The 26,337-nt window shown below is 40.7% G+C and overlaps 1 protein-coding gene across 1 annotated transcript in view; it reads right to left on the reverse strand.

Moving 5' to 3' along the window:
* Nucleotides 1-26,114, reverse strand: part of LOC105456249 (ecdysone-induced protein 78C) — a 53,738-nt gene extending 27,624 nt beyond the window's left edge. Inside the window, exons 1-2 of the mRNA XM_011700158.1 lie at nt 25,904-26,114; nt 25,712-25,798 (exon numbers count right to left, since the gene is read on the reverse strand). Coding sequence (XP_011698460.1) covers nt 25,712-25,798; nt 25,904-26,114 — 298 coding nt within the window. The remainder of the gene's footprint in view (nt 1-25,711; nt 25,799-25,903) is intronic.
* Between the last annotated feature and the right edge of the window lie 223 nt (nt 26,115-26,337).

The following is a 26,337-nucleotide window of genomic DNA, read 5'->3' on the forward strand; positions in this document are numbered from 1 at the left end:
TATCGAAAAATTATTTAGTTCTCCTTTAAACAAAGATTTTAAAAACAAACTTGCAATCAGTTATCTCGAATATCTTAGAATTGTAAGAAGCAACCTTTTTAGTATATGCATTTGCGAACTTTCGAATATAAGTATTGAAGCCACTAATTACGTCAATAATGCTCGATTCAATCATTTTTCGCTACGTCTTTCTCAAGTTCATTATCTGATAGAAATTATTATGCATGCGAAAGACGGTCTGAAGTTTTCACTTTCGGAAAAAGAGAGGATCGGAACGAGCTGCACTTTTGAAAAAAGATATTTCAAACTCGTTGTCGATTTTTAACCCGATGAAGCTCCAAAGAGCCGTCGGGGATCAATTAACGGGGAAAAATATCGCCACTATACGCTCACCGATATCCATCCGATGAATCACCCCTAAACGATAGACCAACGCTGCAGCCACAGCTGCCGGTGTAACCGCGGCTTTTGCTGGCCCCGTGGTGGCCCCCGCGAGTGCGACGCATGACTATTGCTGGAATCGGTGTGAGAATTAATTCTTACCGACGCGGCGCTTTATAATCGGCGCTCGACAGACACCCCGATATTAATCACTGTCCGCTTTATATAAATAAATGCCGTCTTTGAAACGCGCGGCTATACTTAATGCAAATCAACGGCGCCATCGTGTTTTCTATTCTTAGTTGGCGTAATTATCGAATTCTTAGCGCCGATATTATCGAAGATAAGTGGCGGGCGAATTTAGAAATCGTAACCAATGCATTCTTTCCATGAATCAAATTTTTGCACGCTGTACTGAGAAAGAAGAATTTGTCATAATTGAATGGTAAAACAATTATATGGTTAGATGCTCTCTATTTTTGTAGCTATTACTGCTATAATATTAGTAATAATAATTATATTTATGTAGTTTTATTAAACAAATATATGTATAATTGGCATAAAAAATGACTATACATTATAGTTAAATTATAGTAATTGGAATCATTTATTTTTCTTTCAGTGTGTCTAGACAGGAAAATATATGTATAAAAAAATAGTGTTGTACTAATCATTAATATTATGTTAATATGTATCTAATTAGTAATTAGTATATTTCTACTCTTTGTTTTCATATTTGCTGCCGGAATCGATGAGCGGAATGTGCATCAACAGAACGGAATCATTGGAGATTTCCACCGAAATCTCCGTCGCGTTAAACATCGTTCGCATTACATAAGGAAAGTTTTGATTCGCCTTCCAGAACGCCCGGGGAGTTACCTTATACGAGGAAATCGATCGCGATTACGCGGCACGAAGAGAGACTTTCTACTCGTATCGCTGCGCGCCGCCCGTAAAGTTCAGCGCCGTTTCACGATTCGTAATTGCTGCACGTGTTATCGAATCCACGTTACGTTTCCACGTTACAATCGACTCTTTCGAAAACTGTCGTAAAATATTGATCTCCCGTCGGAAGAGCGTACGTGTCGTACGAAGATACAGTAAATTAATTACCAATCACTTACGAGAAACGAAATGTTGAGGGAATAGAGTATCATAGCGTCTCGCTTCTGCTGTCCCTTCAATGTAATTATGACTACTGCACAAGCAGTCCGAGAAAAGCGGATTTTGTATTTAATTTTTATTTTAGTTTTTATTCTTCTCTTAATGCGAAATAACTTGCAGTTATTAAAACAACATTGTTTGTTATCGTGATATAAATTCAGACAGAAATACTGAGACAATACCTTATTGACAAATTAAGAAGATTTTATTTATCTCATAAGAACATTTCGTTTAAGTATTCTCTCATTATTTTATTATTATTGTTATTATTTTGCGTTAAAAACGTTGCATGATCGCGTTTCCGGCAAATAAAAGTATTCTTTTCGTTCTTACGAGAAAGCTGCCTGATCGATTCTTTTAGTCCTTTGTGTACGCGGATCGATGTTACGCTCTTGGGCGTTCTCTTTCCCCCCGTCGTTCGCAACTGATTATCTTCTCTCTTTCTGCCCGGTGCATTGATCCCGCGAGAGATCGTAGTCGCGTAATTAACTCGTTATATCTATCTCTCGCGACCTGGCATTACGTAATGCGCGCCTCGTCCCTTGCTCCCGTCTCTTCTTCCCTTTTTCTCCTTCCTCTCGCAGTTCCTTTTCCGTCATTTCTGTTTTTTCCTCGTCCGCCACACTTCGCCAGACGCTTCGAATTGACCGCGAACTTTCTCGGACTGCCACGAGCAGTCCGTTTTAACGGGATAGGGATTTTTCGAAGAAAAAAAATACATTGTGTCTGAAATAACTCCCTCTATTCCGTTTTGCATCTTAATATCGACTCCGAATCTGTCGGAGAATACGGTTATGAATGATGAATAACCACGCTAAAGATAATAAGAAGCGAGCAGTCATTGACACCTGGCGCTTCGCATAAATCATACAAATGTCGTATAAATCTCGAAGGTTCGAGAATAGATGAATTTTTTCATGATCGTGTATATTAATTCTTTTCTCTCTCTCTCTCTCTTTGTCTCTCTTTTTCATACACATAATACACACATATCTCATAGGATTAAAACTTAGAAGGTAATCTCATCCAACGATTGTGAAATTTACATTTGCCACTTATTCGATCGCGTGTCTTTGCACGTGTTCCAAACGTTTATATATTCGTGCGGCAAGAAGGTACGTTCGAAAGGGATGTAGAACCAATCCGTGACAATCCGCGGATCCGTGACAGAGCTGCTCCTGCGAACGAACGAAGCGAGATCGCCTCGATTTCCGGGTTCAATTCCCCCGCGCCACGGCATTCGCCGAGTCGAGAATACTTATTTTAAATGCCGCGACTTCGTTCCCCCTGGCGAAAAGATATCTCGGGTTGCTAAATGTCAAAACGGCAAAGCGGAGCGAGAAATTGATGACAAAGAAAGCGACGACTCTTGAATGAAAATGAAGCGAGCGCTTTGTTTTAAGAGCACAACAAACATAAGTATCAAGGGGTTTTCAAGGAATAAAGGAACTTCCGAGGTGCAATGTTTATTTTACACGTAATTTCAATATTCAACAAGAATATAAAAGACAATTCTGGTTCTAGAAGCATTTCAAGTCAAGTGTACTGGCACTCTTTCGGAAAGTATCGCCGTAAGAGTAAAAATAGTCTCTAAATATTACTGAAATAATCTTTATCAATCCGATTAAAGATTATCACAATTATTATAGGTGTGAAAAGGCTGCGTTTGTAGTCCGCATAATCGCTTTAAGATTAGGCATTGTGCTCGCCGGGGAAATTAGGCTAAACGACGAGCTAAACGTCTCACGCCCGAAGAGTAAAAGCTCGAGTAAAAGGCTTTTGTCGTGCACACGCGAGACAAGAGGCGGCAGGAGGGCATGACCAACGACGAGAGAGTCCCTGCTGCACACGCTCGTCGAGCCGGTATTCAAAGAGCCCTTTTGCCCGAGGAAATGCCGCGGCGCAAAGTGCCGCGTGTTTACAAGAGTCCGCGCGCCATTAAGAGAGAGAGAGAGCAGACGGGATCTCCGACGGGGCGAGGAAAGGAGAAAAACTTGGAAAGTAGGAGGGGATTATCACGCGTTAACCCCGCTGTTGCGTCTTCGCCCTTTGATTTTCGCGAGAGAGCCCTCGTGTCACTTTACCCTCCGCTCTTCCCTTCTGTGCAGCCGCATAATTAATTAATTTGCCGCAGTGCGAGAGAGAGAGAGAAAGAGAGAGAGAGAGAGAGAGAGAGAGAGAGGGAGAACGTTGGGTCAAATGAGTAGTTTCGAAAGAAGGTCGTACATCTAATTGAAAGAGAGTAAATTTCACAGAGATGAACAAAAAGAGCTATATTTTACGGTATTGTTATATAATCGAAGCGTAAAAGAGGAATAATTTCTCATTAACGCGCACGCTAATTATCACGATGTGAACGCGATAGTTATTATCGTATGATAATTCGTAGCGCCTGTGCATTACAGTGACGTTTATAACGCAATTGTCGTGATTTGGGTTAGCGCGACGCGGACTCGCGAATTCCGAATTTCGAAATATAAAAACGGATCGTCGAGATCGCCGATCGGATCTATGGGAAAGAGATGGTCGTTCGATCGTCGACGCGCGCGTCGCAGCTCGTAGGCCGAGAGATTCGTGCTTACATTACGTGGGTCGTGCCCGACCTGGTCTTAGCCCGAAGGTCCGCGTGAGCGTCGTTCGCGAATGATATAGCCTTAAGGGGGAGAATCGGCGATGGCGAGTGCAAAATGCCGAGTGCGCCGCGAGTAACCGCGGTGGTGCCCGCGCCGCACGTTACCGCACACGTGCAACACGAAAACGTCCGCGCGACGCGGCGCGGTGCGGCGGCGTGCAACCGCGGTTTGCGCACAGATCCCGTCTAACCTCTGCCATTTCCCATAGTCATGCCACACCCAGGCGCTCTCGCTCGTCGGCCGGTGATTAACATTAGCGGCGTTATGCGCGCCGGGCCGCGCCGCGGAGGGGCGAATCCGAACAAAGAGCAGATGCTTACGCTTGCACGTGCATCTCGACGCCGCGCGCCGCGGTCTCTATAGGTCTCACTCTCCCGGTCGTCCGCCCGGTGATTGGCTTTACCCTCGACAATGCCGCGTGTATACCTACACGCCGCGCGTGTGCACGTAGAATTCGGCGAAATTTAATTAAATTAATAATTACCGCGCCGAGGATTACGTACTGGAGTACTAATTGAATCAGTGATTAAGCCTTCGTACAGTTTCCCCCAAATGTTGCACGCGCCGCGCGCGATGATATATATAATTAGCGATCTATATATATATATATATATATATATATATATATATATACCGTTGGCATTTTTCGTTAAATTCTCCAAGTAACGAAAACCGATATGCTATGATAAACCACGCTGATAACATCAAAACGAGGACGCGACACCTAATATTGACTTGTTTGTTGAAATTAATTTAGACCAAAGAGTTAATGTTTATAACTATTCAATAATCGATAGTTGTAATTAATTAACGATTGCAGTAACTGACGTACATGTAAATAAACATTAAAATGATCATAATTAAATTGTCAATTATTGTGAAAATGATTATGTTTTGCAATGCGCGTCTGTAATTTTTTTACGAATTATTGAAAAGAAAAAAGAAAATTTATCTTTTACAAAAATATTTAATTTCGACGTAACAGATTTATTGCTGCTATTGTAAATCCATTATTCATACCTTTATATATTTCATACCTTTCACATTTTCTTCAGAAAAAACATATTTTTTTTAATCCATAAATTAAGACTGTTATAACTGACATGTGAAACGTTTTTTATATCTACAAGCTAAAGTTCAACATTAATATCTTTTAGACTTTCTTTATGAAATAATATTTTAAAAATACATGAAATATTTTTAAACATATATTAAGACTGCCATGACGCTGTTTTATATAAGTCAGAGTCGGAAGAGATTTTTTTAAGAAAATGGTAGATTTGCTGAAAGGAGAAACTAATCGCCTGTCTTTTTACCTCATTCATATTTTCTATGGAATTTCATATCTCGCATTTAGGAATGGCAAATTAAGCCTGACAGAGATTAATCATGGCGCACTGCCGGACGTTGCGACGCGGACAGAGAGGATTAAAGCGAGATTCGCCGCGTACCTGTGCGCGCCGAGTGAAATTGCGCTGTTAATTCTCAGATTGAATCGGATACACGAAGGACGCGGTGAAAGCAGGCAGAATGCCTCCTCTTCGGGGGAAGGCGTCGTGAGACGTGCTCTGAAATAACCGTCTAATAATGCAATGCGGAACAAGTTATTCTGGTAGCCGAGGCCCCTCACTGGGTTAAGCTAAGTGTTTGCCCGCCTTTTGCTTTGCTTCCTTTTGCCTTAGCAGCATAGATTGGGACAGGCCATGGATCACGACGTAAGTTCGCAGGCGACACACACTCGCAGAATAAGACAGAGAGAGAGAGAGAGAGAGAGAGAGAGAGAAACTCTGATCTGTTGCACACGCGTGTCGTGCATGCATGTGTGTTGCAGAATGCGCGATGCGTCTGGCTCGCCATACAGAGACTCGCCAAGCACAAACACAGTTTCTTTCTCTTCTCTAAGTGAACGACGATATCGTTGCGACTCGATGCTTAATTGAAATTTATACTATTGTCTCGTGAATGCAATTAAAAGGACATTACTAAATTGTGAAATTAGGATTTAAATCAATAGAAATGTAGTATATTTAATAGACACTTGCGTGCTAACAATTGATAATATAAAGAGAATATTTTTTTAACAAAATTTAGAAATAATTATGTCCGCTTAGTTGCCTGATACAATATTATTCTGCGTTATTCTGCACATTGAATCTTCCATTTTTATCTCACTTAAGAAAAAGTGTTATCCGCGCAAAGAGATCGATAGAATCTTTCGTTTTAAAAGAAACTTCATTTTTAAAAATATCAAAATGGATATAATTTGCACGTGTCTCTTCATGTAATATTCGAAAAGATCTTATTAGAAATTATTGACACCTTTCTGTTTACTGGAAATAATAAAAAATGCACTTTAGTCAGTGTTACTCTCTTTTGCATGTTTCAGAGTAATGTAATATAATGCTTCTTTTAGATTTTAGAGCGATCAATTCGATAATTTATAGTTTGAAAGATGCATCAGTTAATTGCGAGTCGCGCTGCGGACTATTTCTATTTCTCGAAAGTCACGAAAAAGTCGTGACTCGCCGCGTACGCGGGAGTATCGATTTTCCTCGCGTCAAGCGTTTCTCTTCTGTGATCTTTTGCACCGCTCGTACGTTACACGCGCGAGTTACATATCGCGTGGCTGTTTTCTTGATCTCGGGCGAGCGAGAGGAAGAGAAAACTTGGGAGAAAGAGAGAGAGAGAGAGAGAGAGAGAGAGAGAGAAGAAAAGGAGGAAGGCGAATACGTGATACGAGTCGAACGAAAAGAGATGAGGAGGATGATTGCGGGCTGGGACGGGCGGGAAAGCAAGGAAAGAAAAGAGAGGTAATGTCTTCCGCGTTCGCGCAACCGCTTACGGGTTTATACGAGCCGGTCGAGAGTATATACACGCGGCTCGCTGAAAGCCCACTGGTAACACTCTTACGTAACCTTATTAAGGCACTTCGTGGCGCGAGAGTGATACCTTCGAGCGATCGAGCGACGCGACGCGGTTTCTTTTCGGTTTTTAAAAATCGCGCCGAGGCGCACACCGGGACATACGATATTTCCGCCATATATCCCCTTCGTGTACAGGTTTCGTTCTATATAGAATCATTAGGAACGAACAGAACGAAAAAAAATAGATAGCGTGTGTTCGGTGTGTCGGTTCGTACGATCACGATCGGCCGGTGAGCAATTAAATTCAATTGTAAGATTTCACTCCATTCGAGACATAATTGCGCTTCCGAGTTGGAACGTGACAGTTAAATATGATACTGGGATGAGAAGCTAAAAATGCCTGGCGATTGATACATACGGATACAGAGCTGCAAACGCGTTTCTAATTAATAAATGAGCGAAACAATGAAAATTGATCTCAATTCCGCTTGTTCATGATCGTGTGAACGAAGCACGTTAACAGGCTTCGTTAGCAGAAGAAGAAGAATGCTATTCCTGCTTCTTTTTTTCTCTCTTTAATTTTCTCCTTATCTATAATCTCTCGATTGGTGGATACATATATAACAAAACCCTTAAAATATCAATATATTTTTATTAAGTCTGATCAAACCGCTCAAGTTTCCATAACAAATTATCGGATTATTCATAATTTCTCTTCGCTCGGAAACATTAGAAGCCTACGATCGCTCTGTTCACGAGCCTCGCTTATTGATACTCCCCGGAGAGGGGAAAAAGCCAGGCGTGAAAAACGCGAAAACACGTAACACCGGAGACTCGAGAAAGAATTGCCGGCCACGCTTATGTTAGATCTGTTATCGCGCTCCCGGCGAACTGGTCCAGCAGAGGCGGAGTGCGTGTGAAGCACCTTTTTCCCTCTTCCGCCCCGCGCGCGCGCACACACACCGCCTTTCTCGCACCTTTCTCGCGCACCTTTTTCAGATTCGCGCCTCGCATCAACGCGACGTTGTCGGGGGCAACACCCTCTCGCTCACACTTCGCTCTCGTTCGTTATCCTCCCGCGCGCGCGAAACTTGCGTCACTCGTAATTCGCGCGCACACGACGCTTAAAGACAACAAGCGTTGAGGTAGCTGTGAGCAGTAGAGAGAGATTATCTTTAAATCTTTGCGGCGCGTTTGTTAACTGTCTGCATGTCTGGAAAGCAATCAGTTTTTTTTTTTCGTTTAAAAGCTCGCTATTTTTAATCGAATTTTAATAACGTAAGAACACTCCGCTTTTTTTTAAACTTTTTTCTTTATCTCCGTCAAAGAATCGATTTTATTCGATTTTATCGATTTTTAATCGAAGAAGTTGTAGACGAAAAAAAGATCGATAATACTTTCTACATAATGATGTCAAAGGTAAGGAATTTTATTGTGGAAATTCATTAACGAAACTGCAGCTTACGGAAATATGCCGTACAACGTGTGAACGTAGTAAACCTTTCCTGACAGCTGTCATTAATATACATAGCCTAACCATCAATTACCGCTTTAATGCTGCATCCGATGCATTGGCATTGCACCAGCTGCGTGATCGATGTGTAGAAGTAACACTGACAAACTCGCATGGAAATTATCGAACAAAGGAATACATTATTAAATGTAAATGTAATTAAATACTTTTGAATGCAATAACACAACAATGATCTAATAATTAAATATTATATAATCGATCGCGTAGTTATTAATGTATTACGATGTTTTATTAATGAACATGAATGATATTTTTAATATTATTAGCAAAATATTAATTTTATTTCTATTTATGTAACAATTTCACATTTTCACATTTATATATTATCAACGTCCATATATTCATTACTTCTTGCATGAATATTTTTGCAAATATTTTTCGAATATTTAATCACGGTCTGAATTTCAAATTCTTTAATAGAATTTCTAGAAATTCAACGCGATGTATGAGTATTAATTTTGATGCGGAATAAAACTAAATAAAAATCCTGTGAAAAAAAAAAGATACTTTCTCTGAACGCGTCTGTTCACGTGGGATTGATTTAAGATGATTGGTTGATTGCCTGTAGTGATGCCTAGATAACTCGTTGCAGAAAATGGTCAATCAGCGAGCCGACACGCCGTACGAATCGAAAATCGTATAGACTTCTAACGCGTTATATAAGAAGCGGAAAATAAAACGAATGTGCGCACACACATTTTACGTTTTTCTCATTACACAACGTTATGTAATCCTACTAGAATCGTGATATTCGATTACTTTTTGTAGTTCTCGATTTAGAAATTGTCCGTCGTAAGGACAACGTAAGATATCTTTTTGCCGTTTTCAGACAGACGTTCATTTGACAAAAACGTGAGAAATTCTTCGTCACTCTGCGCGGAAGCTGGCATTTCTAGCCATTGTGTCACCAAAAATAATCCTTTATCAAATTCTAACGTGTCTTTTTTTGCTTTTCTTACCTCGGTATTCTTACTTCGCTCGATCATTTACTTACTTCGCTTTCTTTCCTTCTTTTTTTTTTTCGTTATCGTCATGAGAGTATCAAGCGCAAGCGCGCGCGAATAATTAGCACGCACACGCACACGCGTCTGTGAATCGACGAATCGCCAAGTACACCGGGCTTCTTTTATTCCACGGTGGTCCTCTCGCACGGAATCCTGGGTTCAATGTCTCCTTGATGAATCTTTTCCCTTCTACTTCGCCGCGTACACCACCACCATCGTTTCTCCCGAAGAAGTCTCCTGTCCCCTCCGCGCGTTTCCTCCTCTTCCCTTCTGCCATCTTCCTATCTCTCCTGCCCAATTTCGATCCCCGAATCATTTCGTTGCGCACTGATTACTTTCTTAAAGACGGTACTTATACGTTAAAAGATTCGAATTTCTAGATAATGACATGACAAGTTCTGTCTCTCTCTCTCTCTCTCTCTCTCTCTCTCTCTCTCTCTCTCTTTCTCTCTCTCTCTCCTCCTCCTCCTCTCCTCTTTCATTTTCCATGTGCAATCTTTATTATCTACAAAACTAATGTAGCTTTCTCTTCGCAGCAGCTTTATAACGTGAATATTTTTTGATATACAAATCCTTTGCGGAAAATAGAGATTTTTATGAAGATAAAATCTTGTTCGAAATGTTCTTTTGTATATCTTCTGCGAGTACAATCGAATCTTTTCTTAACTTAGTCGGAGTTTAAGATTTTTAAAGAATCCGTTTAATCTTATCGACTTATAATATAAATAGGTCTCACAAATTTAGATAGTGTTTTCCGGAATATTATTTTGCAAGTAGGTATATCATACGGGAAAGCGCCAGCGCAATCCTGACTACAAAAAATTATGCGTTCGAGGTATTACTCGCAAGGCTCAACCATAGCATGCAATGGAAGAGTCTTGCCTTGGAGGACAGTCTTCATAATCACGGTAACCTCTACGCGGCGATGTATAGTCGACGAAGCCCACCCTTTTAACCCTCATTCCATCTTCTTATTAGTTTAAGTACTCTCTAAATTTTCTAGAGTGACTTTTCACTCTTTTGGAATAAATCTCACTTCAAAAGAGTGAAAATACTGTCACTCAAGTGGTCAAGTAGCAGTATTTTCAATCTTTTGAAATGAGATTCACTCCAGAAAATTTAGAGAATATAGAATCTTGAATACGAGAAAGATTTGGTATTTAAACTAATATCTGCAAATTTATGTACACACACACACACACACACACACTTATATTTTTTAATACACTTACTATATGTAAATTATACATAATATATTTTATATATATAGGGTGTTTCCGATCACCCGCAATCGGAACACACTACCAGATTAAACGTTTTATCCCGAATTTATAGAGTCTAATAATTTGTTGGTCTGCAGCGTAGTTAATTAATAAACTATTTTTTAAAATTAATTAAATTAATAAAATTTTTTAAAATTAATTTTATAATAAATAACAATAATTTCTTACAATATTAGTAATACATAGAATACTTTGAAACACAGTAAACGACACAAATAAAAAATTGTTAACGATCTCAGACTTAGTGTTCGATATATTCGGGATAAAATGCTTAATCTGACAGTGTGACACTAATTGTAAGTCTGAGATCGTTAAAAAGATTTTCAGATTTTCACTATATTTTGCAAGTTTATTCAAAGATCGTATAATATAACTGTTAATATTTTATATACATACATATATATAATACAGTTATAGCAAATTATTTTTTACGTGTTATCTTGTATAAAAAATTGCGATCCTATTTTCATATTAAAAAGAAAAGTTTTCTCTCAAAGAATTAATTACACAGACTAAAAATTATCTTTTCAGGAAGATTATTATTTAATTTGAAGATTCAATTTATATATTTGTGTATATATATGGCTTAATATATATATTCTTAAGAGATGCGGTATCACTCGGAATATATTTCGTCAACGTGAAGTTTGTTACTTTTCTCTCTCTCTCTCTCTCTCTCTCTCGCAGAGAGAGATTCAAAGTAAGTACTTCAGCCGGCGGGGTATTTCAATTTGCTGCCGAACTTTCTCCTTCGGCCGACCGACCGACCGACCGACGCACTCTTAAGTACGCTCGACGGACAAAACTTTCGGGAGTAACTTCCGTCGGATAACGATCGCGCGGGGAACGAATTTATGCAGGTGTCCGGAGGTGCGCGTATGTGAGTAGAAAGAAAACCGTATAGAAAAAGACGGATCGTGACTGAGAGCTCCGTCGTGTCTGACCAAAGAAGGATTATCTATTGACAGTCGCACACATTTAACACATTGATTGCTATGTCACACATATTTGAGTGACTGACACATAAAATTCGCAAAGATCCCATCACTCGTTTGTGAGTGACGATTTTATTTTAAGATTAAAAATAATTTTAAAGCTATATATGTATATAAGTACCTATATATATAGGATATCTCAAAATTATGAGATTTTCCACCGTTTTTCCATTGATAAATTCTGAGGAACATTCTTAGATAAAAATGTCGAGATTGTAACAATTTTTAAATTAGAAGTGTTTAAAATTTTAAACTAATTAATTTGCAGGAAATATTGCGCTGAGCGCTTACACAGACACGGTACATTATACAGTTAAGGTATCCTTGCATATTGACTTGTGTGTGTGTGTGTGTGTGTGTGTGTGTGTGTATTACTAAATATTTAAGACATTAAAGAAACGATAAATGAAATTAAGACATTAAGAAAAACAATAAAATATTAAAACAATAAATATATTAAAATAATAGATTTATTAAGCTTAATGCTACAAAAAACAACTAGGCAGTCAAAGTGTTAAGACATTTAAGACATGCTGTTTCGAATTAAATATCTGTTTCATCTTTTTGATATATATTTTTTTATTTCTGACTGTCATAAAATTCTAAAAATTTTTAAAATAATTTATAGCAACTGGGAACATTTCCCGTATATAACATTTTCATGTTATATATACAGGATATACTGGGATACTCGCGGATTATATTTCCTTGAGTTTCTTAATGTTCTGAACAGCCATTGGACCCTTGTCGGAAAGCGGCGAGTGCGCCATTCGTTAGACTCTTCTCTTTCCAGGGACTGGAAGCGTGAGAATTAGGAAATAAAAGTTGCATCGCCCGCCTCGCGATTTACGGCCAATTTGTAAGAAGGTCCTAATTTTCGTTTGCGAGAAGAGAAAAACGAATGTGTGCATTTCGAATAAATGAAAAATGCAAGCTGAATTTTTCAATGAGGTATATGTATATACACAATAAAGGTTGTTTTAGCGAAATAACTGAATAATATTTAACCTTTCTGCTACCGAGGAAAGAAAGAGAAATTAGGAAATGACGATAAAAAGGGGTTTGCAATTTTTCGCGAAAAAATTACTCAAAGAAACTACAGTTGAAGAGATATATTAATATCGAAATATTAATGTAGTTGATATTAATATAGAATACTTTTTATATTTGTATATTGTATAATAATTCACACGCGAGGTATTTAATCGTTAATTTTATTATTCACAATCAGTTATATTTAATAATTTGATTTTATGTTTTGTTCAACTTTATCCCACCGATTAATCATATTTATTGTTTATTCAGTTAATATTATCGATCGCTAATTTCATTATTCAATAATCATTAATTTAATTACGTTTCGCCCCACCTTGCTTTCCGCCCGTATTGCTCGTGTGCCTATCGATTATCCAATAATCAAAATAATTAATCGCTAATATGAGTATTCATTAATGATTAATACGATTACATTTCGCCCAACTTTGTTCCCGCCGTCAGATTAGTCACGCTCATTGATTACTCGATAATCGTAAAAATCAATCGCTGCCTATCCCGATCACGCGGTAATCATTAATTTGATTAGGTATCGCCCGACTTTGTTCCCGCCCCGCCCGCCCGCGGGCATCTCTTTTAATTTAAGCCGGCGCCGCCAGCTACTTCATGCAGGTTTAAAAAGTAGACTCGGACAGCTGTTTGAAACTTAAAGCAAGGTCGTAGCCTTACATCGCGGATACATAATGGCTGGCGCGTGCCTGCGCATCGAGCGTATTTCAGCTCGACTGCGCTCGCATTCGCGTCCCTTCGAATCGCGTTCTCGCGTCGTCCCACTGCCTAAAAGCGTCGGCTTTCGCGACGTCAGGATACATAAATATCAATCCTTGAGAAACATAATATCACTATGGAAAAGAGCATAGCATCAGTAAGTATCAATATTATTAAATAGGACCAGTGACTAAAAACACTCGTAAAGCATTCGTTTGTCCCAGCAATTTACGAGACAATGCAAATTGTTGCAAAAAATAACAGGAGACTGCTGCTTCGACGACAAATATATTGATCGGAAATGGTTAAAGGGAAACGGCATTGGGGAAGAATTGGACTATAAAGATACTAAAATTAGCAGCATTCAATATTAACATCTTTTTAGTCAATTAGTTCGGAATTTTTATCTCTCGAAACAAAACACGACGCGCGTAAGTCTAGCTCGAAAAGTGACTGCCCTCCGAAGTGCCATTCGATTTCTCGGTAAACTTTTGAAATAGGAAATAATTACTCTAGGAATAACTTGCGTGCAGAGAGAATACCGCGAACAATACGATTTTAAGAGACGGCTGCAAAATCTATCTCGTTTCGGATCGAATTTTTGGCGAAGCCTCGCAAATATTCTCGAGCAAATATTCTTGAGAGCGATATGCGCGCGGATCGTTGGAGAGCATCGCCCATCGACCCACGCGAGCGCGAGCTGCACGATCGCACGTGCGCGCGTGTGCGCCACAATCACGTACACGGGGAGGTATCGTTGTGTCATACAGGCACTTGACTATAGTTATGCAATCCACCAACCCGCATTCATGGTCAAGGCCTGCGTCCTTACTGCTAGGTAGAGTCGTGTGCGTGCGTGTGTGTATGCGTATGTGCATGTGTGTGTGTCGCGCGCGTGTGTATGTGTGCATGGACGCTTGGACACACGCGCGTGGTCAATGATCCCACGAGTGTGATATGGTACATGAGGATCGGACGATGACTGCGCGTTGCCGAATTTGCACACTGGATCGATGATGCTGAATATTATAGATTCGCAGCGAGCAGCTTAGTACAAATCGCTTTTTTTCATTCGTTCGAACAGCCCTGATATTTCGCACTAATTAAGAGACGTCTACTTTGAGATTTGTATATTTGATTATGGGTGAAATTTAATTGACTAACGGAAACGGATATCGTGATGCAACAACTTCCGCATTTATAGCTTTGATCATTTCTGTCGATACCGAATTATTTCTGGATTTTTTTAACCGTGTCCTAAAAATTTTGATTACTGATTGGAAAACAACAAGAGAAATTAAACATGGCCCAAACTAAATAATATATATTAGAAATTTCTATAATTAAGACGTATAAAAATACGTATATATTAGAATTATATTTGAAATATGTATTTGTGAAGGGTATCGTTATAGCTCGTAATAATTCACGTCGTTACAATTCGGGACGACAGGATGGAAGAAGATAATATTCGATGGCTCGAATTACAAAATGGATGACAGGAGAACCGGAAGAGGATGATACATCGCGGAGATTGAAATCGATGTATTTTCAGCGAGCTCAAATTTCGACGCGAATTAACGATTTCTGGGGAGGGAGGGGGAGGGATATCCATTCCTGGGGCATCCGCGGCGATCGACATGTGACAATTAGCGGCGCGTCCGTATCTCATAATCTGCAACATCGAAAATTGAGCTCGCGCGCTGACTGAGATCACGCCGGCACGCCGTTTCTCACTCACATCCTCTCCCGCGGCCCGGGGTCGCACGTGGCCGCGCCGCCGGTCGTCGCATCGGTGCAGGTAATCGCGATCGCGGGGTATCGCGCGCGCGCGAGGAGGAAAACGATAATAACGCGGAAAAGCGGGAGAGGCAGGAGAGTTTGCCCGGCGGTGATTTAATGTAACCGAGTTGCAGGAAGTGAATATTATTAGCATTCGCTTACAGTGCCGTGCCCCACGCGCGGCGCATACGTCTTTCTGTCTCGCTCGTCTCCCGCGCGTGTGTTCGTCTGCGCCGAGTGTGCGCGAACGCTGCACCGCGTCGCGCCGCGCTGCGCCGCGCCGACGCGCGCGCGGTACACGCCAGGTATACGCGCAAAAAAAGCTCGCGTACGTACAACGGGCGAAGCTACGGCGGGCGAGAAAGGAAATAACACGCACGCGGCGTTCGCGAATTGCACCAGGTGTCCCGGAACGATCGCGCGGAGGTACGGTCTAAAATATCTTCATTAAATTTAGAATAGATGTTTCCAAAACGAGAAATTCGACCCGAGTGTAATTATGAAGCTAATTAATTAATTAACACAGCTGCATCTCATAAATCGGATACTTTGTCTTTTATAAGAGGAATCGTGTTGCTCGTCAAAAGTAATGGCTTAACGAAAATAGAGAAGCTCTTCATTAATAGTAACCGTGAGCCGTGATAATTTAATAATTCTATTGCTTTCTAAACCTTGTTTTATTGTATAAAATTTATAAAACGCATGTAAAAATATTAATTTAAAAAGATATCAAATATATATGTATGTACATATAATATCTTTGTTTACTTTTTCAAATATAAGATTGAAATAAAAATTATCAGCAAACTTCTTTCTCGCAAAATGATTTAACTGATCAATTAAAGTGATAAATCCGTTGCTCGAATGAATTATCGAATGAATATCGCGGTTCTAAATCATTTTTGAACGATCGTCGACGAATTCAGCTTCGTTTGGCGAACAATAATGCTCTCGATAGAACGGTAATTTCGTTAAGGTAGCTGCAATACGTAAAAACGATTGATCGTCGCTTTGCTGAAATTGAAAACTGCAATTCTAAGTCGTTCGAGCGTCAACGTCGCGGAATCGTGATTTTTTTCAATAGTATTATTTATTCAAGTCCAGAACAAAGAAACAAAAATGATGTAGGAAGAAAGGTGCAGGGAGCCGAAAAGTGAATCGACTGAAAGTAAGATCCGAAATATTCCCTTATTCTCCGAAAGCATTAGAGTAAAGAACTATTCCGTCCTAGAAATTACATGTACATATACATATAAAACACGATAAGAGAATGAGATAATTAGCTTATTATATATAATAAGCTAATTATATTATTATTATATGTATATGTAATAAGCTAATTATTCCATTCCATTCTCTCGCATCGTCTTTTCGACGACTTGTGTAACGGCCATTGACCGTCGAGACCTCGCTCAAAAATTAAAGGGAAAACCTAGGCTCGTGTTGAGGGCGTTCCCACCAGCCACCATTATTATACACCCGCCTGCATTTCCGGACACACGCGAGGGTATGTACGCCGCATCTCGGCACGGCACACGCAAAATGACTACTCTGAATCAATCTCGTTTAATTTCACCGCGGCGTGACCATTTCGCACCAACACGCGATTTCATCGGTACTGCCAAGCGGTCACGTTGCACCGCGGTCATTCGTTTCTTTTAGCTGGAAAGCGAGTTTTGTATTCGATTCGGGTATTAAATTTTTGATACCGCGCTGTCGATAAGCATCGACAGATGTATTGTAGAGAAAAATATGAACTTTATAGAAGTATAATATTTATTGATAAGTAAAACGAATAAAATTGTTCATTATATAACGTCAGTCAATAAATTAATAGTCGGAGTATTTTAAAAGGTTAATATAATAATGGATAAAGACTGAAGTAAACGTCAATCAAAATATCGATAACTTTTCTCGGAACGGGCACGTAATATAATAGAAAGCTGTAATGAAATATAAAATATTAAAGTAAAATAAATAATACATAAAATATTATCTTGACACATTTTTATAAATGATCAGTTTATTGACGATTTAATTAAATATCTTGATAATTAATCTGTCAGATAGAATTAAGTCTCATTTAATCTTGATGTTAACATTATTTGAAATTTATTATCATTGTATACGCCAAAAAGTTTTTATCTACAGACAAAACAAACAAACAAAAATCTACAGATAAAAAGAAATCTTCGCTAAGTGTACTGTTCATTGATAATTAATTATTGTTGATTGAGATAAACACATTTGCTCGAATGACGAAGAATCGTATTTAAGTTTATCGTATTATATAATAATTTCGATAGCATTTAACAGTATTTAAAGCTCGATTATCTTCTTTCAATTTTCTTCTTTATGTTATATGTATAAAAACGGTCTTCGACGGCAAAGGAGACAACGCGGTACGCCGCGAAGAACCGCGATCGCTATAAACATGTTCTCCTTCTCCGATATGGGGGGTGCTACAGGAAGTAAGTGCGATGCACTCAAATGCATGCAAGATGCAGCGAAGAGCGAGCGGGATGTCTAAGGAACGGGTCGAGCGACTCGTTAAAATTTATCCGGCAAGGTAGATAACTTTTCGCGATAGCGCGCTGGAGAAAAATCCAGAAAGGATATCTAAATATCGACTGAGGGATTAGAACATGCTTTTTGGACATTAACAGTGCGCCGTGCAGTTTATACATTTCGTTTTATCAGTCGTCATTTATATCTGCGCTATGAATACTTAATATTGTGCCATCAAGGCCGAGGAAGAGAGAGAGAGAGAGAGAGAGAGAGAGAGAGAGAGAGAGAGAGAGAATATATCAGCGGTAGAAGACTCGGGAAGAAAGTAAGAAAAGATACTGATACGGAGGATGAGATGAAGAAGGAAAACCAGAGAGATGAGAAGAAAGTAAGAAAGCGAAATATACGAAGCATCAAATGTCGAGAAAGAGAGAGAAAAACATGAGAAATATACGATACGATGGAAGCTCTACGTGCGTGTTGGTGGTCGCGCTCGCGCACGGACGCGCGCGCGCGCTGGTGGTAGCATCACTTCACCGATGATATACCCTACCGAGAGTTCATTGCTCTTGAGGTGCGACGAAGAGAAAAAGCAAGAGAGCAGGAGCGAGAGAAGGAAAGAAAAAGGGAATACTGATAGAAGAGAGAAAGAAAGACAGTTGCGGGGCAGGAGGGGAACAGACTTCGGAAAAAAAGAGACGGAGAGAAAGGCACTGGCATTAGTACGGGGGAGGGGGAAGAAAGGAGGGACGAGGAGAAGAGAAGAGCACGTAAGGAAGAGAGAAATCGCGAAAGGGAGCGAAGGGGGAAGAGGAGAACGACGGAGAAGACGCTGGTGTGAGTGGAAAACGTAGTGGGAGCGGGAAGAGAAGAGTGGTGAAGAAGGACGAAGAAGTGGAGAAAGATGAAGAAGAAGAGGAGAGCGACGAAGATGGATCGTGGAGTATTTACCGCGCGCGCGGCCACTCTTAATAATTCACGCGCGCGATTCCCGAGGCGTCGCGCGCGAACATGAATCGAAGACAAGCATTCGTCGCATCGCTGGATTTTCGCATCGACGTGAAGACGAGGAAAAGAAAGGGAGACGCGGCGAGAAACGGAGAACTACACGTCCGATCGATAGTCGCCAAGTTTACCGCCGCTTCGTCCTGGCGCGGAGAAAAATACTCGACGTACACGAATTTCATCCGGATCGGCTGTGGCAATTTTTTCCAGCTCAAATAAATGCAGCGTCGTATTTAATATTACGTATTATAATTATATATTCGTATAAGTCGCCTTATATGTAAATACTTTCCTATAAGTAAATATAATCAGTTCTTTTTTAAATTCAAATTCTCTTCAGTATCGTCGTTAGAAAAAAAAGTTCTAAAAGTAATCATTAATTAATGTTCCAATGGAATGATTTAATGAGCACGATATGTAATAAAAACTTTCTGTTGTCAAGCAATAATATAATATTAGATCGATTAGACTAACATATATTAGAATATTCATCTTAATGCTAAGCAATTTATTGATATATTATAAGCATATACTCTTTGTAAGAAACTTGTCGCCTGATAGCACGATTTCCCTGTGATCAGTATACAAAAGTATGCAATTGCATTTGATCACCTAGAATCGCGCTTTACGGAACTCTTAGGATTCCTGGAAGAGGTCTCCTTGTCCGATTTTCTTGATAAGATCCGTACCGTAAATGGAGATAGCGAAAAGCAATAAGGGAACGAGCGAATTCGGGATGAGGCTGGCAATATCGCGGACGGCGACTGATCTGAGATCGTTCTGACGCGCGCGACACGGAATCGAGCTTCCTCCGTGCGTGCCGAATCGAAAAATCGGAAAATATCGGAGTCGGACAGCCGACGGGTGTATACGATCGAGCTCGTACCGGACACGTACCGGGTGCAACGTACCTGGATGAGTCACACGGTAACAGTGCGCGCGCGTACTCGCGCATATACACATATACACACACACACACACACGTACGCGCACGAATCTTTACATGCACGCACATGCGTCTCCCGGCGCGCGAGTCACACGCTTGTATCTATATGTGCGATTGTGTGTATACGCGCGTGTACTCGCTCCTCGTCCGACATCGGCGCGATCTTTCTGCACGTCCCGCGGGATGAAGCGAGACGGGGAGAGATAACGAGAGGAGAACAAATACACACACGTACGCGAGTTGGAGGAAGAGAGGCAGGAAGAGACGGATGGAACGCGAGGGGGGAGGGAGGGGGGAAATCGAGATGGAGAACGGGCGGGTAGAGTGTAAGAGAGAGAGGAAGGGAGAGAGAAAAAGAGACTGGGAGATAAAAATCCAATCATTTCGACCGGTTTTGCATCATGCCGACGAGGATAATGGAATACCGCGATACTTTTTGCCGGTGCACGGAATATTTCTTCGTATTAATACCCGCGTTTTCTTCCCTCCCCCCTCCTCTCTCTCTCTCTCTCTCTCTCTCTCTCTACTTAGATTCTTCCCTTTGTACGCGTGTTGGACCTAAGCACAGTACAAATAGATAGAATTTTCTGTATTTTCGAAGAATTTCGTTTAAAAGGGACACAAAAAATAAGGACTTCAACACGTTACGTAAGACCGACAACTGCTTGCTATAAATTTTACCACAGTGTCGTAAATCTCACAATATTCATTTTCTAAAATTGGCACTAAAGTTAGAAGTGTCTTTCGCATATGTAGGCTTGGATAAATTATTCCAGATTTTTCATCATTTCTATGTCAAATTATGGTAGAAGCGTTAAGTTTCGTATTCTGACTTAAAAGAATATATAATGAGAAATGAAAAAATAGAAAAGAAACGTAAATGAGAGACGAGATAAGATTGCGCTTCTTAATTCGGCGTCGAAAAAAAAAATTGAAGAGCATAAGTTCCTCGCTTCTATATGCGTCCCGTCGAGAAAACGTTTCAACTTGGGTTTCAACTGACATCTAGTGCGCTCGGCTGCGAGAGAATAGCCGAGATCAATGATGAATAGAAGAGCGGTGAAAGAGGGAAAGAATGAGAAAGGAGGCACGTCGAATGACTTTTAAAACGGCATTGCGTAATCTTTCGGATTTAGTTTACTTTCGTCGCTATCGATGCCACGCACGTAGCGTGACCGTGGCACTGAACCAGCAGCGGCACGAACTTTCTCGTGGCCTTCGTTCCAGGAAGGCAATTTATACGTGACACGCGAGAACGTCAATGACTCTCGGGCGCGCGATTATTGTCATCGATGTTTTCGCGCTCGGTCGGCCAAATCTATAATTCTCACAACGAGCTCCCAATGGAATCGCTCTTCTCGAGAGAGTTGAGCCTCTGCTGTTCTTCCTTATTCTTATCTTGAATATTATTAATAACGGATAGTATCTATTTCGTATAAAGCCGAAAGTAATTTACAATTGAGACAAATTAGCCTTCGTAGAATGAATATGCATTGCAATACCTGAAATGCATCGGTTGACTTGAATCAGTGTAGCTATTTTGAGAAAGGGTTGCAGATAAGATAAGTGAAGGGGGAGTCCGCGATTGCACAAGTTGTGTAATAACATTAACGATACTGTCGAATAGATAATCGTCAGATAATATCGCGCTGTAAAGCGCGTCAAATTTATAAGAATAACTTCGTTCCTTCGTTACGCAATACAGCGGTATTTTTGAGTTGTTTCTCCACGCGAAAGTTTGTTACGCACACGTGTCGTAGCGCTGTTACTTTCAAAAGGCATGGAAACCCGTATAACTTACAATTAGCTACAGCTGTAGCACTTATTTTAATCAACAATGTTAGCGGCCGAGATGAAACGGAGCATAATTGCGATTGGCAATCGGAGCGTGCTCCAACTGCGGAATATTTCCTTCGTTTATCGTCGCGAAGTAAACCCCGCGTTCGCGGGGTCCCTTCGATCGTAACCAATTAGCAGATGCGCGATGTTCATAATCGTGTTGTTTTTCTCCGGATACATTCCGGATACTTGGCTCGCTCCTCCTCGCGAGGAGGAAAGCACTCGTGCAAGCTGCATTCCGTGTAAGAAAGTCGTACGCGGGGATACGGCATTCTTGGCTTTTACGATTCGTATGGTCGATAAAATCGTGACTTGCAGCCCGACTTCCCGGGGCCCCGCGTCGTCGGCCCGGCGCGCGGCGTCGACGTCGCCGGCGAGGAAAAAGAAAGAAGTGTCAATCAGCTTCGATCTTGTTTTTTTTTTCACCGTCGATCAAGGAAGCCTCTATTCTCGCCGTGGTAATATCCGGAGCCGCGTCATATCAGGCCGGCGAAAGCAATGAACGGTAATTGCTGAAAATTTAGTTACCGGTACGCAATCGTCTGTGTGGCTCGCATTATTTTGATTACCGCGATTTTGCGATTTCGCGAATAAATCATTCCCTTCTCGATATTTACGATTTCAAGTGTCTTTCAAGCATATTTCGAAGAATTCCTTTGAAGAATAATTCCCGTCGAAGTATTACAAGATCATTAAGTCACGGACTGGAACGCAGAAGTGAGTGGGTAAAATCGAGCGCTGCGAATTCAACGGAATTACATTCACGTCACTTTAAATAGAAATCGCGATGCTTATATAGACGACTTTTCGGCCGTCCAAGTTTCGTACGTCAAAACTCGGCTACATTGTGCACCGACAAAACAACTTCCGTAATTCGCCGGTTAACTCGTCGGAACTTTCCGGGCGTATTCTATACGCTTTACTAACAAGTTTCCTTCCCGTCGAATCTTCTCAGGTTTCGCCAACAAGATATAGCCTTAATACGTGCGGTAAACCAAACCGTCTCGTTTCTTTTTTCGGCAACACATTTATCGCCTGTCTTATCATATTGTTAGGAATCCTCCTCGGCGAAAATTCAATTAGACGTCACTTATTTTTGTAACTCGTCAATTATCAGCATTAAAGCTCGCGTTAAAGATATACGTTATAGATAAATGAGTTAATCGCGCGTTAAAATAAAGTCAGCTTGAAGTTCAACGCGAGTTCAGGGCTTTATTAGGTGTGTCTGCAAGATTTGACGACGTAACTCTTGAATTATGTATTACAGTCGGAATGCGAAGAAATTTTGACGGTGCACGGACGAAATTAATTCATCTCGCATGATTACGTTAAAGCCGTCTCGAAATGTGTCGATCGTACGCCCCGGGTGCGCGTCGTTTCGCGCCTCGGGCGGACAATAGCCGACGCGTATAACGTTGCTTCTTATCCCCGCGAGATTCGCGCTTCTGAATTGAATTACTCTCGATGGGCCTTGACCGCCTCGTGATTGAAATTCAAAGTTGGATTTTCGGTGGCTGCCATCAGATCGCCGTCGGATGATCCCCGCTAGCGAATGTATAAAATAACCAACGGCCTCCAACGTGGCCCCTTTTTCGGGATCACGTAAACTCTCCCGAAAATCCAAGCAATTTTGCCGTCCGCTGTTACCGTGAGAGAATTTCACAAAAGCGCGCGAAATGTTTGCATACATAAGTCAAAATTGTCGTAAAAAATTGATCAGCTCGCGCGCGTTCGCATCAGCTATTCCTAATCGATCCTTTCTCGATATGCCCAGTATAGAAATTTATGCTTCCAGCTAAAGCTCTACTATGTCAAAGATATCCATCGATAGAACCAGTATACAATTGAAGGGATTTCCAGGAACTAAATATAAGTCCATTAAAAAAAAAAACTGGGTTATATGGCGCCAAATCGTTCTCTATCACGATAGAAATCCTTCAATTATTCCGTAAAATCGTTTTAACGTCGCAAAATCGACGATAAACGAACGAGGGAGGAAAGGACTTAGGACCGGACGAAGACGAGAACCGATTTCGCTGGCACGTTCTCCCAGTTCGAGCGAAATGTCAGCACGCTTGACTTTTCTCACGGAGCGGAGCGAAGCGCGAGTGGTGAATTCCTTCGGTCGACTCGCAAGCACGGGAAAACGATTTCCGATTCGTCTGGATTCATCGAAATTATTCGGCATTCAATCTCCCCAATCGGGAGCGAACTCGTGGATCGAAAGCAAAATCCCACGTTGCTCGGGAGTAACTCTATCAATGACAACGGCAGCGCGCGATTCTCGCGATCGTGAGCGATCTGCGAGCAACGAGAGTATACCCCCGCTGCATTATAGGTGCGACCTTTTCAATTTGTATTCTAACCTTTACGAGAAGCGCTATACACATCGTCTGTGTGCTCAGGATGTAAAACAACGTTAAAACATAGGCACACCGAGCGTATAATGCACGATCGAGAGCTATAAATAGACGTTTCCCATATAAAACGGCGGACTATCAAAGTTACGTTAAGAGACGACAAGTTCCTTCGCGGCACCTCCTTTATCGGAGACTGAATTGCAGGAAATTGTAATCGCTTGTTTCGATATCTATCGTTTCGAAGCTCGAAACCGGAATCAATTGCGTTTTGTTTGGTCGGCGTGATTGATCGACTATCTGCTATATTCTGTCTTATCGTATCGCTACACGGAAAGAATTGAATTTTACTGAAAGATTTAAAATTTTGATGGATACAGATCTAAAAAATAATTTTATTGGACCGTCAAAAAAATTATGTGTTGGAATATAAAAAAAAATGTTTATATTCTAGCAATCAATTTGCATTTTCAAAACATATCTTAATTGATAGCCAAGCACAATTTATTTTCCATGTACTATTCTTAGTGTGCAAAAAAATAAAAATTCATTTATAAAGTTAATAATAATTGATTTGATTACCTCGAAATTTCTTTCAATATATTTCATTGAATCGCTAAATATTTTTTCAAAAGATAAAAAATCGATTTTCTTTTAAAATGAGAAATACTTATATATTTAAAATACGTATAAAAGAGACGATATGATTCTCCAATAAATTTTCCAATAAAATGCTCAAATATTGGTTAACTATTAATATTAATCATTAATACAAAATCGTTAAAATAAGTATTTTAAATATTTTAAATTCGTTTAACAGTTAGCAATTAAAAGCATTAAAAATTGATTTATAAAATTTATATACAATTATAAATATAGGGAAATTATTGAAGATAGTCGCAATTATTTTATTTTGCCTTTTTGTTTTTGAATTATTTAACGATGCAATAAACGTTTATATAAAATAAATACAAGAAACATTTGCATTTTCGTTACACTTTTTGTTTTTTTTTATTGAAAAAGTTTATTTCCACTCTCCTCACTAATTGCCTAAAATTAAATATTTCATAATCCATATTAAACGTTTCTTTTTCAACACATTTCAGTTAATTTTTAGTTAATAAGCAAATTATTTTGCAAACGTATTACGTAAGGTATACAGAAAAAGAGCGATTTTACTGAAAGATTTTAAAATTTAGCTGAAAATAATTTTATTGGATTAAAATAAATTATATTGGAAATTCAAACTGGTTGCTAGAATATCAAAACTTTTTGCAACATTGCTCATTATGCTTGAATTTCCAATATAATTATACTTTGATGGTCCAATCAAATTATTTTCAGATTTCCAACTAAAGTTTAGATTTTTCAGCAAAATTCTTCTTTTCAATCAATTATATTTAAAAGTTTATCGAGAATTTCATAATCAATTATAGTATTTCATAGAAGTGTCATGTATAATAAAATGCATGTTGTGGGTGCAACATGATATCTATAATAATACAATGCCATGGTCGTCGCATTAACGCCGACAAGAAGATAAATCCATGACGCGTTTTCATCGAAGGAGTCGAAACAAAAAAAAAAGAAACGGCGCAGCAACGAAAATCGGAAGATTCGCGATCACGCGATATAAAGAAAGAAATGAAACAAACCTTGTTTAATGACGATGCCGGCGGAGGGCACTTGGACAATCGGCAGCGGGGGCGCGTTCGGATTATTAACACCGGCGGTGGCGGAGGCTGTGGCGGCGGCGGTGGCGGCGGCGGTGGCGGCGGCGACGGTCGCGGCGGTGGCGGCGGCAGCGGCGGTGGCGGTGGCGGTGACGACGGGGGGTACGGCGCCACCAGGGGTGCCGGGAGGCGGCGAGGCGCTGGCGCTACCCACGGAACCGGGGTCGCTGAAGCCCTGGGTGCTGTTGTTCTCCTCCGGGCCGTCGAAGAAGCTCAGGTTAAACTCACTGCCGGCGTCGAACGACACTTCCGGCGTGAGGGTGTCTGGCGCCGGGGCGCTGCCCAAACCCGCGCTCAGCGACTGATCGAGTTTGAAAACGTCCATTGTACGGGCATCGAACGTACGTACGTGCGATCACGGCGTCGGCGGCGCCGGCGGCGAACAGCGTGGTGCACGTCGCGGTCGCGCTTGCTGGCGATGCTACCGCCTGCGGCATTCAGCATTCGCGCGCGCCTTCTCGGTCTCCTTGGTCTCGACGACGGTCCCGCGTCGGAGGCGCCGGCGGTATTTCACTCGGAGACGGATGCGCACTTTCGCAGCTTTCGCG

The sequence above is a fragment of the Wasmannia auropunctata genome, unplaced genomic scaffold (genome assembly GCF_000956235.1).
Source record: "Wasmannia auropunctata unplaced genomic scaffold, wasmannia.A_1.0 LD335736.1, whole genome shotgun sequence".
In the NCBI taxonomy this organism is placed as follows: domain Eukaryota; kingdom Metazoa; phylum Arthropoda; class Insecta; order Hymenoptera; family Formicidae; genus Wasmannia; species Wasmannia auropunctata.